This window comes from Staurois parvus, unplaced genomic scaffold (assembly GCF_062004578.1).
Source record: "Staurois parvus isolate SC_StPar_1 unplaced genomic scaffold, SC_StPar_1.0 ptg001091l, whole genome shotgun sequence".
Classification (NCBI taxonomy): Eukaryota; Metazoa; Chordata; class Amphibia; order Anura; family Ranidae; genus Staurois; species Staurois parvus.
The window spans coordinates 1,152,171-1,168,819 of NW_028318887.1; the positions used below are offsets into that span (position 1 = coordinate 1,152,171).

General features: G+C 39.2%; 1 protein-coding gene across 4 annotated transcripts in view; it reads left to right on the top strand.

Annotated features, from left to right (window-relative positions):
• Window positions 1–16,649, top strand: part of LOC149440328 (EH domain-binding protein 1-like protein 1) — a 207,910-nt gene that overhangs the window by 129,436 nt on the left and 61,825 nt on the right. For 3 of the 4 annotated variants that reach the window (XM_089658776.1, XM_089658780.1, XM_089658779.1), the window contains exons 7-9: window positions 5,840–5,896; window positions 6,045–6,297; window positions 8,603–12,203. In XM_089658776.1, the coding sequence (XP_089514902.1) occupies window positions 5,840–5,896; window positions 6,045–6,297; window positions 8,603–12,203 (3,911 nt within the window). The remainder of the gene's footprint in view (window positions 1–5,839; window positions 5,897–6,044; window positions 6,298–8,602; window positions 12,204–16,649) is intronic. The other variant, XM_089658777.1, reaches the window with a different exon arrangement.

Genomic DNA, 16,649 nt, shown 5'->3' on the forward strand with positions numbered 1-16,649 from the left:
GGCCGAAAGGACATGGCGTCAAAGGCCTGCAAAAACTGTGTGTGTGTTGTGTGATAAATACCACAAATGGAGCTATTGAATCATATATATTAAATCAATAAAAATACTTAAAAATATATGTTAAAAATCATTTTAAAATAATAATATTAAATGTAATAAAACCACCAAAGTGTGCTTGCAAGTCTTAATTAATCAATTCAATACTTAATAGAAACCGAATTAGAACCCCTCAATAAAAAGCGAAGAAGAACTGGAACTCCTCAACAGAAAATATATAAATATATATATATATATATATATATATATATATATATATATATATATATATATATATATTTCATTAAGAGAGAGAGATAAATAATAATGAGGGTTTATCTCTCTCTCTCTTCTAATTTGGTTTCTATTAAGTATCCCTATAGAGTATTAAATTAATTAATTAATACTGTTTCAGTCTTTGCAGATGACACCAAGCTTTGCAGTTAATTAACATTCTTCCAGGATGTCTCCAATTTACAAGCCAACCTCAATGCTCTCTTTAATTGGGCAACTATGTGGCAAATGAGGTTTAATGTTGATTTATATTGTAAAGCTCTGAGCAAACTGTTGGTGCTATATAAATCCTGTATAATAATAATAAATGTAAAGTTATGCAGTTGGGGGCTAAGAATATGCATCATACATACTAGGGGGATTACAACTGGGGGAATCAACGATGGAGAAGGATCTGGAAGTTCTGGTAGATCATAAGCTTAATAATAGTATTCAATTCATATTAAAAGAGGTAAAAGAGAGAGAGATATCATTTTACCCATGTACAAATTATTAGTAAGACCTCATCTGGAATATACAGTTCAGTTTTGGGCACCAATTCACAAAAAGAACATTGGGGAACTGGAGAAAGTGCAGAGAAGAGCAACCAAACTGATAAGAGCCACGGAGGAGCTCAGATATGAGGAAAGATAAGAGGAACTGAATTTATTCTTTTTTGAGAAGAGGAGATTAAGGGGGGATATGATCAACATTAGAGATGAGCGAATTATTCAAAAATTTGATTCGGCTGATTCGCCGAATTTGCGGAATAAATTCGATTCGATGCGAATTTATTCGCCGCGAATTTAACTTATTAAAAGGGTTTCTAGGCTTCAGAGAGCCTTTATATTAGTGCAGAACACTGTACCTTTAATTTAAATGCCCTTGGAGTCTGCTGGGGAAGAGAAATAATACTGTCAGTCAGTATGACATGCAGATGAGTGCCGTCGATCTTAGAATCACCGCACACTTCACTCATTTGGGCAGTCACGGGGCACGACGAAGAAGATGAAGAAGAAGATGAAGAAGAAGAAGAAGATGAAGAAGAAGAAGAGGATGAAGAAGATGATGATGAAGAAGAAGATGAAGAAGAAGATGATGAAGAAGAAGATGATGAAGAAGAAGAAGATGAAGAAGAAGAAGATGAAGAAGAAGAAGAAGAAGAAGAGGATGAGGAAGAAGAAGAGGATGAGGATGAAGAAGAAGATGAGGATGAAGAAGAAGAAGAAGAAGAAGAGGATGAGGAAGAGGAAGAAGAGGAAGAGGATGAAGAAGAAGATGAGGATGAAGAAGAAGAAGCAGATGAAGAAGAAGATGATGATGAAACGAATTTATTCGCTGCGAATTTAACTTATTAAAATGGTTTCTAGGCTTCAGAGAGCCTTTATATTAGTGCAGAAAACTGTACCTTTAATTTAAATGCCCTTGGAGTCTGCTGGGGAAGAGAAATAATACTGTCAGTCAGTATGACATGCAGATGAGTGCCGTCGATCTTAGAATCACCGCACACTTCACTCATTTGGGCAGTCACGGGGCACGACGAAGAAGATGAAGAAGAATAAGAAGAAGATGAAGAAGAAGATGAAGAAGAAGAAGAAGATGAAGAAGAAGATGAAGAAGATGAAGAAGAAGAAGAAGATGAAGAAGAAGAAGATGATGAAGAAGATGATGATGAAGAAGATGATGAAGAAGAAGAAGATGATGAAGAAGAAGATGAAGAAGAAGATGATGAAGAAGAAGATGATGAAGAAGAAGAGGATGAGGAAGAAGAAGAAGAGGATGAGGATGATGAAGAAGAGGAAGAAGAAGAAGAAGAAGATGAGGATGAAGAAGAAGAAGAAGAAGAAGAGGATGAGGAAGAGGAAGAAGAGGATGAGGATGAAGAAGAAGAAGAAGAAGATGAGGATGAAGAAGAAGAAGAAGAAGATGAAGAAGAAGATGATGAAGAAGATGATGATGAAGAAGATGATGAAGAAGAAGATGATGAAGAAGAAGATGATGAAGAAGAAGATGATGAAGAAGAAGAAGATGAAGAAGAAGAAGATGAAGATGAAGAAGAAGAAGAAGATGAAGAAGAAGATGATGATGAAGAAGAAGAAGAAGAAGAGGATGAGGATGAAGAAGAAGAAGAAGATGAGGATGAAGAAGAAGAGGATGAGGAAGAAGAAGAAGAGGATGAGGATGAAGAAGAAGAAGATGAGGATGAAGAAAAAGAAGAAGAAGAAGATGAAGATGATGAAGAAGAAGATGATGAAGAAGATGATGATGAAGAAGATGATGAAGAAGAAGATGATGAAGAAGAAGAAGATGAAGAAGAAGAAGAAGAAGAAGATGAAGAAGAAGAAGATGAAGAAGAAGAAGATGAAGAAGAAGAAGAAGAAGAAGATGAGGATGAGGAAGAAGAAGAAGAGGATGAAGAAGAAGAAGAAGAAGATGAGGATGAAGAAGAAGAAGAAGAAGAGGATGAGGATGATGAAGAAGAAGAAGAAGATGAAGAAGAAGATGAAGAAGAAGAAGATGAAGAAGAAGAAGAAGAAGAAGATGAGGAAGAAGAAGAAGAGGATGAGGATGAAGAAGAAGAGGATGAAGAAGAAGAAGATGATGAAGAAGAAGATGATGAAGAAGATGATGATGAAGAAGATGATGAAGAAGAAGAAGATGATGAAGAAGAAGAAGATGAAGAAGAAGAAGATGAAGAAGAAGAAGAAGATGAAGAAGAAGAAGATGAAGAAGAAGAAGAAGAAGATGAGGATGAAGAAGAAGAAGAAGATGAGGATGAAGAAGAAGAAGAAGAAGATGAGGATGAAGAAGAAGAAGAAGAAGAGGAAGAAGATGAGGATGAAGAAGAAGAAGAAGATGAGGATGAAGAAGAAGAAATGCAAAACGCGGCAAAATGCACTACCGTGCATTTCAGCAGCTTCTCCATTGAACTCTGTTATAGCAAAAAAGCTGCTCTTTGCTTTTAAAAAAGTCCCTGACACTTTCCAAAAACACAGCAGCTCAAAAAGCATAGATGTGGACATGTTCCATAGGAAAGCATGTTAAATGGACTGTAGTGTGTTTCTGCAAAAAGCACTTAAAATGCATTGGTATGAACGGAGCCTTACTGACCAGCATGCCGGTTAATTTCCTTTACAGTATATATTTACCCTACCAACGTGGCTTCAACAAATGAAAACTATGATTTCATTATTTGAATCCCAGGTGCTATTTGACAGCTGAACTGTTGTAGAAGTTATGTGTCCAAAAACTATTCTAAAATGGCTGCTAGTCTCAGTGGATTGGGTGGGTTGCAGTGATGTTTAATGCTTTAACCACTGCCTTCAGTGACAACTGCAGTGCAGAATTAAACACTCCTGGGCTTGTGTTTGTTTTAAAAAAGCAACCTATTTCTTTTGCATTGCAATTATTTTCAGTGTTATGTCCAGATAACATTGAAGATTCTGTTATACAGAATTTCTGTAGTTGGCAGACTGTACTCTATTAAATTATGTTGTGTACCACCGCTACTGATAAATCTGCCTTTTCAAAATCATAGTTTATTGTGAATTAATAAGTGGATTTAAAAAATAAATGTGTAATGTACTTCAATCTACAGAAATCAGTTAGAATTCATCTACAGTGAATATAAAAAGTCTACACATCCCTGTTAAAATGTCAGGTTTCTGTGATGTAAAAAATGAGAAAAGATAAATCAGTTTTGAATTTTTCCACATTTAACGTAACCTATAAACTGTACAACTCAGGTGAACAACAAACTGAAATCTTTTAGGTGGAGGGAAGTAAAACTAAAATAATATGGTTGCATAAGTGTGCACACCTTTAAACTAATACTTTCTTGAAGCACCTTTTGTTTTGTTTTTTTACAGTACTTTGGGTATTAGTCTATCAGCATGGCACATCTTGACTTGGAAATATTTGCCCATTCTTCCTTGCAAAAATACTCTAAATCTGTCAGATTGCGACGGCATCTCCTGTACACAGCCCTCTTCAGATCACCCCACAGATTTTTGATCGGATTCAGGTCTGGGCTCTGGCTGGGCCATTCCAAAACTTTAATTATCTTCTGGTGAAGCCATTCCTTTGTTGATTTGGATATATGCTTTGGGTCGTTGTCATGCTGAAAGATTAAGTTCTTCTTCATGTCCAGCTTTCTAGCAGAAGCCTGAAGGTTTTTTGCCAATAATGACTGGTATTTGGAACTGTTCATAATTCCTTCTATCTTGAATAAGGCCCCAGTTCCAGATGAAGAAAAACAGCCCCAAAGCATGATGCTGCCACCACCATGCATCACTGTGGGTATGGTGGTGTTCTTTTGGTGCTGTGAAGTGTTATTTTTGCACCAGACATATCTTTTGGAATTATCGCTAAAAAGTTCAACCTTGATTTCATCAGACCATAACACATTTTCCCACATGCTTTTGGGAGGCTTCAGATGTGTTTTTGCAAAATTTAGCCGGGCTTGGATGTTCTTCTTTGTAAGAAAAGGCTTCCGTCTTGCTACTCTAACCCATAGCCCAGACATATGAAGAATACGGGAGATTGTTGTCACATATACCACACAGCCAGTACTTGCCAGATATTCCTACAGCTCCTTTAATGTTGCTGTAGGCCTCTTGGCAGCATCCCATACCAGTTTTTTTCTCGTCTTTTCATCAATTTTGGAGGGACATCCAGTTCTTGGTAATGTTACTGTTGAGCCATATTTTTCCTACTTAATGACTGTCTTCACTGTGTTCCATGGTATATCTTATGCCTTGGAAATTCTTTTGTACCCTTCTCCTGACTGTTACCTTTTAACATTGAGATCCCTCTGATGCTTTGGAAGCTGTCTGTGGACCATGGCTTTTGCTGTGGGATGCGACTAAGATAATGTCAGGAAAGACCTACTAGAACAGCTGAACTTTATTTGGGGTTAATCAGAGGCACTTTAAATGATGGCAGGTGTGTACTGACTCCTATTTAACATGATTTTGAATGTGATTGCTTAATTCTGAACACAGCTACATCCCCAGTTATCAGAGGGTGTGCACACTTATGCAACTACATTTTTTTCGTTTTTATGTTTACTTTCCCCCCCTAAAAGATTTCCATTTGTTTTTCAATTGAGTTGTACAGTTTATAGGTCACATTAAAGATGAAAAAAGTTCTGAAATGATTTATTTTTGTCTCATTTTTTTACATCACTGATTTATCTTTGCCTCATTTTTTTTACATCACATAAACCTGACATTTTAACAGAGGTGTGTAAACTTTTTATATCCACTGCAAGTTGCCTGACTACAGTACTCTTGTTTCATTTCTTGTATTTTGTTTCTCTTGCTTTACCTCTTCTCACACACTCATCTCTCCATGCTCTCTTCTTCAGGTTATCTTAAAAGTATATATTCTGACTACTTGTCAGGTAATCCTTCTTTCCCCCAACTTCTCATTTAGTTGCATTCCACATCATATGTCTCTCTAGATGTTCCCTTTTTATGTATGGTATATTGTACCTTTTAAATTTGTCTTTCTTGTTCACCTGATATAGAACCTACAAGGGAGCTGAACACTGTTGCTGAGGAAGATGAAGCTTTCATTTCCACAAGTAGGTCTTGCAGAAAAGCATTTCATATTACCCTGTCTTTTTATCAATATAGTTTCAGCATATTCTTCATTCATTTTCTAACTTTTGGTAATTTGCTTCAATTACTTCTACATTTTCTATTAATTTCCTGTTTCCATCTTCTTTTTAGAAAACGCTGTCTCTTCTCAAGCATCTTCAAAATCTCCTTTTACTAGTCCCCCACCAGTTCCTCCATTTCCTCCACTAATTAATAGTAAAGCTAAATCTCACAAGAATTTTCTTCTTGCAGCCAAAAAAGAGAGCATTAAACATTTACTTGCTGATCAGAATACCCATCATAGCAATCAGAATGGAAATCAACTACTAAGAAAATCTGTGGAGCCCAGTGATGAAAAAGCAACCGTACCAAGCCACAATCAAACGTGAGTAATCAGTTGTATATTAACATTTCATTATAATATCCCATCTGCTTTCCATTTCCTATAGTCATTTAAAGAGATTAATTTCTGGTACTACCTCCAGTAGATAAAGCATCCACCCCCACCACTTCCTGCTACAGCTTCATGCAGACATTGGATCATTATGGCAACCAACTGGCAGATTAAGACCATTTTTACCAAGGCACGTGATATGTACCATGACCAGTGCCAAGCAAAGAAAGGGACATCTGGGACCAAAGACCTTCCTGCATCTCCTGGCGAGAACAACAGGGAGCTGGCCAGTGTCAGGTCTCTCCATACCACTGCAATCTTTGGTCATCTCACATTCATCCCTAGTTAAAGCATCGCCCTCCCACCCACTATGATACCTCCCTCTCCCCCAACCCACCCCAAAATCACAACATCTTCCTTCCATACCTTGCCTATGACTCACAGCACTTTCTAACCACCTTGCCCCCCAAGTTATATCTCCTTCTCACCCATCACACCCTGCATCTTGCTGTGTCTCCCTCCGTCCCACCTCTCCCCCTGACACACAGCTTCATACTCTCACTCACCTTGCCTGTTGATTACAATGCCTTTTTCCCATCCACCATGCCCACAAGTTGCAATGTCTTCCTGTCCTCCCCCCATGTGCGGCGTCTCCCACCCACCTACCCCACCTCCCTTTTTAGACTGTTTCGCTGTGCTGCTACCTGGTCACAGCCCCTAATACCCATCCCACACTACAGCACCTCCTTATCAAACAATTAAGTTTTTTTACCTTAACTCATTCTCTGTATTAAGGTAAAAAACCTTGCACTGCGTGTTAGTCCCCCTCCCCCTTCCTAAAACATTTGCCTGACTCTTCTATCAAACCAGAGTTGTTCTGGTACATTAGTTCTTCTCTCCCCTCTTCCTGGTCTCACAGGCTTTGCTGAGAGCAGTGGGAGTCATTGGCTTCTGGTGCTGTCAATGAAATCCAGTGCGGAAGTAGTGGGACTGAGCTGCACTCTGTGTGTCTATGGACGCACACAGCCAAGCTTGGGAGTGCCCCAATGCACGTGTCCCCATAGCAAACTTTGCTTCCTTTACAATCGCTTTAGTCACTTACTTACAATTATCAGCCTGCTGTAAGTGTTCCTTCAGGTGGCTTACAGGCTGCCTATCAGATCAATCAGGTAGGCAGCCAAATGGCTACTTACCTAAAACATAATTAGATAAGTCAGATACTGGTGATGAATAAAATGGAGTTCTGAAAAAAAGAAATGTTTCTGATGTAAAGCTTTTTACCCAAGTAGCTGCAGCTGGATATAAAACACTGAGAGGTTTGGCTGCTTAGACTTCAAGTTGTCTTGATCACAAACTGCAAAGGCAGGCATTTTTTTGTTAATTTCTTACTCAGTCAGTTTGCTACCTCTCTAATTTGGTACAGCCACATAAGAGCCACAGTTGCTTGCTCAAGGCTAATGGCTTTACTTCCAGCAAGTGAACATCTCTAAAGGCCTTCTAGAAGGAGAGACTTCTGCTGCATACAGGCCCTTAAAGACTAAGCCCAGGGGAGACAGACAGCTTAACACCTTCCTCCTAGGCCTGCCAACCCATGTGATTGCATTTTGTCACAGGAGCCTCCCCAAAATTTGTCAGCCTAATAGTGGCTGCATCCAGTCAGATACAACCTCTGTCTGGGTACTTTGACAGCCAAAGGGGACCAGTGGTCAAAATGCATTAGCAGCAGTGGGAGATTCATTTATCCATGCTTTGTAGTGTGGATGGAAGAATCTGTTTTTTTCCCGATACGCTGAACAAAAAAAATAACTCCTTGTTTGGCCAGCATAACCCTTGAATCACGGCCTGCTGGAGCATATGTTCAACAGCATTTGCCTGAAGAAGTAACAATGCTTAGGTACACTCAGCTAGAAGGAAACAATTGAATCTGGCTGCACACTTAGGGCTTCTTGCACATCAAATAAAGTGTAAAATTAATCCCTGTAAAATTACATTGATTTTAGAAAACAAATGTAGTCCTAAAACATGCACAAACATGATGGACTTTATATATGAACATTATTAAAACAGGAACTCTCTGTGTTGAGCAAAGCCACTCCTTATCATTGTCTTGCCTACTATTCTTTTCTATATCAGAAAAAAGGGAAATTCTGATGTCATATTTTCAGATGTTTGGTGTGAACAATACAGTTATTTCTTCCTTCATGCTCCTTTGTGTATGAGAGTTATTTGTATTACAGAGTTACTTAGTACTACAGCATAGTATTATATATGTTTTATCTTTTTTTATTTGTCTTAGGTATAACGAGGTATGGAAGACCCGGGAGTTCAGCCCTGAGCATATGAAACTACTCAATGAAAGGGCCACAAAACTACATATGTCAGCTCCTAGGGATGGGTACAGGGAGAACAGGGAGGATTTGCATAAAGCAGAATGCCTACAAGATATACAGCCAGAAAAAAATTATATTCCTGAAGTTGCAGTAAGAAAAAGCAATAGTCAGATTAAGAGTGTAGTACAAAGTAATATATCAACAAAAGATGAAACATTCCTTAAGGCACCAGTTATTGCAAGTAGAGTTAGTACAGGGCAGGTAACACAGCACACACATCAAGCAATTAGAAAAGAGACGGATGCAGTCTCTGAGTTGGTGCTGGAAAGAGAGATTGCACAAAAGGCATCTTTCAGTAGAGATGCAACACATCATGATGTAAATCAAGTTCAAGAGGCATCACCCAAGGCTAATGAGAATTTAGCTGAAATGTATCAAATGCCTGAGATTACAGTCAGATCAGTACAAAAGGAGCAGGACTCTAAAAATGTGCAAGAGACAGCTTGCAAGTCAGCTGGTGGTTTGAAAATGTTATGCAAGACACAAAATTCACCCAAGGCAAGCAATTTTGAGCATGCAAAGGGAATCCATGGAATAGATCACATTACAGAAAAGAGAGTACAGAAAGCTGCAGTACCACAGTCAGAAAATCTAAAAAGTAAACTCTCTACAAAAACTGAACAGGCTATACTGAAGCCAGAAATCCTACAAGAGCTTGCACTAAATGCAGAACAAAGTGTAGTAAAAATAGATAGTATTGAAAGCAGAGCATCTGAAGTAAAATATATTGCTGAAGAAACATTAGTGAAAGATAGTGGGGTTGATGTCATGACAGAAAGCATTCTACAGGGGACACAAAACACATGTTTAGTTGGAGATACTACAGAATGGGAACAGGTAATACAAGAATCTGCACACAAAATTTGTCACAGTGGGAGTGAACCAGAAGTGGTAACAGAAGAGAGCAATCTAAACTTGTGTAATGCTCAACAAGTAACACTGCAGCACACACTGCTTGTTTCAAATGTCACTCTAAAAGAGACAACACTTATTAACAGAGAGGAAGAGGCAGGCACCAATATTGCACATAATCAGTTAGAAAATGTACCAGGAGAATTAATCAATATAGATAGACAACACAGACAAGAGCAGTATAAGGCAGAAAAAGGAGAGGTTGGAGAGGATTGGGCTGATCATCAGATAACCAAAAAAATGGATGACTCAAAAGATTCTCAATTCAAAGAAAAGGAGGAAGAGGGAGAACAGTATCCAATGACCATAGAAAGCAACAGAGCCAAAGGGTTATCAGTGGAAATATCTGAAGAGAAACATGAAAAGACTAACAAGAAAGTGGAAACTCCAAGAATCAAGGCTGAAGATACTGTGCAGGGAGAAAGAAAAATCCATCAGAGTACAGACAGAGATGAAAACAAAGTGAGTGAACATGAAAAGACAGAAGAGATTACAACATCAGGACATGAAAGTTTGTACAATGCAGCAGTTGTAGATAAAAGTCTGCAAAGTTCATCACTGACCACAGATAAAAGAGGGAATGGCAGAGGCAGTGATTCTAAATATATGTTAGAAGCTGTACATGAAGGAATAAATAGAGACATTCAGGATAGGGTTAATATAAAACCAAAGGAACTAATTAATGCTGATGAAAAGAGTATGCTTAAAACAAAAGGTATACAAGAACAAATAAACCATAAAAAAGAGATGCACTCCATAGATGTAACAGAAAATAGAATGCATGGGTTAGAAAAGCTAGAAAGTATTGCCAGTGACACAGAAGACATAACAGATATAAAAGGGAAAGATGTATTGGTTATGGATAAGGAGCAGGGGCAAAAGGAATTAAATGAAGTGGCCAATGAGCAAAAAGAACATTTGCCAACAGAGTATGATATTATGAGAAAGAATAAATATCAAGAGCGAACATCTGAATTTGAAAAAGCTATACATCGAGATGGTGATAAAGATACATTTCTATCACCGAGTGGAAAGTTGGTTAACATAAACGCATGTGTTGAAAAGAATCATAGTTTGGCAGAAAAATGTTTTTTGGAAAATGAAATTCTACAAGATGAACCTTCACAGGTTGAAGAAATAGTAGAACAAGAAGCAGATGGGGAATCCCATGATAAAAGTGCCCAAATTACAAATCAAACACGTGGAAAAGAAGAAACATCTCTTCAGACTAAAAGCAAATCATTTAAACAACTTTTCATATCTGAAGAAGCAGTAGATCAAGATAAGCTCAATTCTCCCTGGATCAACAAGAAAGTGGATGAAGAAGGAGCTACAATTGGAAAAGCAGGAGAACAAAAACATATATGTCTTTGGGGAGAAAACAGATTACTTGAAGAACAAATCAGAATGGAACAAATGCAAAATTTAGAACATTCAGATGGGATAAATAAGAAATGCCTAGTGAAAACAGATAATTCTGCCACCGAAGTGAATGTAAACACATATGTGGTAGAGGACAAAGTAGATAAAAACATAGATGATAAATATAAGGAGCATCAAGCAACAGAGGGAAGAGTTGATCCAATAGTAGTGATAGAAGAAAAAGGGGCTGAGTTAGTACTTGCTGTGGATATTAAAGATATAGTAACCAAAGACAATGAGCAGACAAATCTGAAAGAGTTAGTCAAAGAGGATATAGTTCTCAAAGATGATACTCAAGACATATCAAGTAAAAACGAAGAGGGAACACAGGAGAACATAAATGTAGAAGAAACAAAAGCCCTGACAGAAGAGAGAGTAGACATATCTACTCTAGTAACAACAGCAGAGCAGGAAGCACAGGATGACATATATTTGGAAGAAATAGTACTCCATAGGGAAAATAGAGAGCAAACAGAAAACAAACATGAAAAACCAAAATCACACCTGGTAGAGGAGAAAATGAACCTCCAACAAACTACTTTACAGATTAGACTTCAGGACACTATCGAAAATGTATTACAAACAGATAATAGATTGAGTGTGAATGTTTTTAACAATACATTATCACTTGGGCCAGCTGAAACAAAGCAAAATATTGAGGAGGCTGTGCATAGGGTAGAGAAAATACAGGAGGCTCTGGCAAAAACTGAAGAGCAAGTACTGGAGATTATGCAACATGGGAATGCAGATGTGATTGAAAAAAGAGACCTGGATATTCTGTCAGTGTCTGAGTTTAACTTGCAAGACAATGAACCACAATGGACACTAGCAAAAAGTATAGAACAACAAGAGACAAGTTTAAGGAATACAGCAAATGAACAGGCAGAGCATGTAGACCAAACTAACAATGTGTTACAGGTAGTGTCACAGCCAGAGACGTTGCCTTCCTCAGATTGCAGAGAACCAATAAACCAAGACACTGAAACTACTGTCTGTCCTGTTGTTGAGACTTTTCTTCCATATTCTTTGAATAACCTAACCTCTGAGGCTGAGAAAACCAAAACCGATATCTTGTCAGAATGCAAATTTTCAATTACCCCTACATCAATCCCCGGACAACAGAGAAGCGCAGAAAAGAAGAGACTGAACGAGTACTCAGGGAATGTGGGGGAGGTATGTGATAGTCTATGACCAAGATGAGGAAGAGACACTCTGCATGGGATGTGGTCAATATAGTAATCCCCTGCATGGGGAGGAAGGAAATTCTGCATGGCTGGAGATGTATATTGTATCATAGTATAGGAGAGACATTTACTGGGATGATACTCTGCAGTTGAATGCATTATATAAAATCTTAGTTGAAATCTAAAGAAAATTAGAAGGCTAAAAAAATTAATGTTTCTTAATTTTACATTATGGAACACAGAATGAGTATTCAGTGACATTGGCTTATGTTGCAGACAGACACAACAGACATTTTCTCTCCTGTGAGAGAAGCAAGCTAATTCCTACGTTTTATAAAGATATTTTTTCTTCTAGCAAGATTCTTCAGTTGCTGCAGAGCCACTGGGTCTCATTTTGCAAATTCCAGATCAGCCAGCACTCAGGCCTTGTCTGTGTCACCGACAATCCATTGGAGCACAACAGATATTTGAAGTGGACCTTAGGGGCTAATACTTTTCCAAGGGTCCCTTGTTGGTATGCTCTTCTGAGTGCAGGTCTTTGAACTTCTTCATTAGCCAGCGTGTGATGATGGCACTCCTGTGCGTGTGCAGGAGGCCATCATCCAGGTACTCAGAGACCAGCCTAGCACTGTAAGCTGAGCTGCACTTGCGCAGTTGTTTGTAGTGCAGGAGAACACAGCAAGTAGGCAGGTAGGGACATTTCATTGCATGTCTCTTCTGCATTAAAATCCTGCCTGCTCACTGTTTTTACAGTAGAGCTTCAGTTCTGCTTTAACTTTGTCGTATGCACCTACTGAGGGCTGTGAAACTACTTTATGGCACCACATCATTTTTTAACCACTTGCCTACCAGGCACTTATACCCCCTTCCTTACCAGGCCAATTTTCAGCTTTCAGCGCTGTCCAACTTGGAATGACAATTGTGCAGTCATGCAACATATGTACTGATATGAAATTTTTATCATTTTTTTCTCACAAATAGAGCTTTCTTTTGGTGGTATTTACTAGCCACTGGGTGTTTTATTTTTTGCGCTATAAACGAAAAAGAGCAAAAAATGTGAAAAAAAAAAGTTTCTTTGTTTCTATTATAAAATTTTGCAAACAGGCAATTTTTCTCCTTCACTGATGTGCACTGATGAGGTTGCACTAATAGGCAGCACTCTGCCTTTTGTCAGACCTTGTCCAAGATTTCCTTCCCCTTAGACAAATTCCAGTTCTCCATTCTCACATTTGGACTCTGCAGTCCAAAAGCCACCTGATTCTCTGTTTTTGCATGAAGATTTTGGTCCTAATAGTGTCCTCCTTCAAGGCAGTTCCACATGCACAGTTTCACATGAGACCATTGCAACTCAACATTTTGGTTGTGTAGGACAAGAAAGAGCAGTCTCTGGATTGTCCCATACACCTGACTGGCAGGACTAGGTATTCCCTGGCATGGTGAGTCACAGGTACAATGTTGGAATTGGGGAAGTCCTGTTGGGCTGGGTAGGAGTTTTGGGTACCCTTTCTGTATAGGGAACTTCATCAGAGGAAGCTCAGTTCCCAGTAAATAGTCTGGAACTCAATGTGATTCCATGTTCCATTTAATGCTGGACCTGTCATCTGTGAGGTTATCCATTAAAGATGCAGTGAAGCAATATCATGGCAGTAGCTTACAGAAGCCATCAGGGAGGAACCAGAAGTATCACATTTCAAAGTGAAACGTATTTGATTCTGGCTAGGGCAGGACTTCACTTTACAGCCCTGTCTGCCATGCACAAACTAAATGTGGAAAATTGGCTAACAGACTACTTTAGTAATTAATGTCTGGACTCTGTGGTCTCTTCACTTAAAGTGGTTGTAAAGACTGCAGGTTTTTTACCTTCATGCATTCTATGCATGAAGGTAAAAAACCTTCTGTGTGCAGCAGCTCCCCCAGCCCCCTCAATACTTATCTGAGCCTCATCATGATCCAACGATGTGAATAACAGCCTTGGCTGTCCCCAGTCTCTGCCTCCTCATTGGCTGAGAAAGCAAATGGGAGCCATTGGCTCCTACTGCTGTCAATCACAGCCAGTCAGCCAATGAGCAGAAAGGGGGAGGGGCCAAGTCACAGCTCCATGTGTGAATGGATACACGAAGCAGTGGGTGCCCCCATAGCAAGTTGTTTGCTGTGGGGGCATCCGACAGACAGGGGGAGCCAGGAGAGCCTGCAGGGGACCCAGAAGAGGAGGATCCAGGCTGCTCTATGCAAAACCACTGCACACAGTAGGTAAGTATAGACATATTAGTTATTTTACAAAAAAAAAGAACCTTTAGAATCGCTTTAAGGTTTTCAAAGACCTACAGTATTTTGCAGGTGAGGGACTCCAGATATGGATCTCCTATCTTCAAGGTTCAACAACAAACTATGCAGGTTTGTTTCTGGATCCAGGGATCATCTAACCTTTGCAGTGGTGACTCTGTAGGATCAGTTCCATCTGCATTGCTTCTTTCCTCCTCTAACGCTCTTTCCTCACCTTATCAGGATTGAGAGGAGGGCATTCCAGTGATTCTTATCACACCGAACTTGCCAAGGAGAATAAAGTACCTGGATATCTTCAAGATCCTTGTAGACTCTGCATGGGCCCTCCTCAATCATTCTGCTGATCTTTGCTAGGGACTGGTTTACCACCCTGATTCTTGAATGCTGCCTTAGCTGTTGGAATTGTCACACCTACACTGATAGAATGCTAGAAAATCAGCTTCTCAAAAGGTCTACTATTACACTTGGAAAGTGTATTTCTATTGGTGCAAGATAAAGAAATACAATCCTAAGAAACTCTCCATGGGATTAATCCTGTCTTTTCTCCAGTCTTATATAGACTAGGGTTTGGCCATGAGTGCCAATCATGGGTCAAATATCAGACTTTCATGCAATATCAACTGGTGCAAACAGATGATGTCACCGAATGGTGATTCTCAGTGACTAAATAGTTCAATAGGGTATGATAAAATCGTGCGGATCCTGAAGGATCACAATGCCAGGTGTGTGGATATCCTGATCCGGGAGTGATAGATGGTGTGCTTCAAATGAATGAAATACACACTCACCAGAAGTGCGTTTATAACACGCAATATGAAATCCTGCGTTTCCAAACAATTAGTGGATCATCTGTTCTCAGGTCAGATCATACATCAGATAACCAGGTAATCAAATAAAATGTACTGACCATATGTACCCTATGACTACGTGCATCGCACGAAACGCGCCGGGGCTACAGCAACCGGACATCTGACCACCGCTGGTGGCCACTTTAAACATACGGTCAGTACATTTTATTTGATTACCTGTAACACTCATTGAACTGGAATAAAGGTACTTTATACAGTATCACACTATGTGGTCTCTTATTGGGCACTCTGTGTGAGTGCCTTCATTTGCAGTGCCCATTCTAAAAGAGATGACCCAAGATGCCGATACGCACCAAAGGACCGTGATACCTCTATGCTGATGTGTCCAGATGGTTATCTGATGTATCTATCACTCCCGGATCTGGATATCCACACACCTGGCATTGTGATCCTTCAGGATCTGCACGATTTTACCATACCCTATTGAACTATTTAGTCACTGAGAATCACCATTCGGTGACATCATCTGTTTGCACCAGTTGATATTGCATGAAAGTGTGTATACCATAAGGGTTTATCATTACTCAGCGCTGCACCTGTCTGTTTTGATTCATATATTTCTGGAGGTTTTCTGGTTACCTTTATCTTGGTGTTTCAGCGGCGAGTGTATTTATTTCTTTTACTCCTATGGTAGCGCTTACTAAACATTCCTTTTCTACATGGGTCAAATATCAGCCTTAGCAAATCTTTTTTCAGAAACTGGTAGCTTCTTGCTCCTTAGTGAAGGCCTTCATACATGGGGTTGCTCACATTTTTCTTCCTGTTAGTACCCAAGTGACTCTGTGGGATATCAATGTAGTTCTGTCAGCTCTTCAAAGACCACGCTTTTAACCTATTAGGGGATATTTCTTTGATTGTCCTTATTCACAAGGTTGTGTTCCTCGTCACTATTACCTTTGTAAAGCAAGTTGCAGAGTTGGCAGCTTAACCTGTAAAAAAAAAAACTTTTTTTGTGCTTTACAAAGTCAAAGTTATTTGGAGGCCCAAGTGGTATCTTCCTTTTCTTTTCACAGGACATTGTCCTATCATTCTTCTGTCCTGATTAAAAATCTTAAGGAGATTTCCTTGTATTATCTGCATGTGGTACATGCTGTTTTCTATAACTAAGGCCCCTTTCGAGAATCCAACTCTCCATATGTTGTTCCTGATAGTCCCCATAAGAAACAGCCTGTTTTTTATTCCACTCTCGTTCGGATGCAACAGCTCATCATCCAAGCTTATGAACTCAAAGGCAAAATTCCCCCTTTCCTGGTCAAACCACGCTCCACTAGATTGCTTAGTGC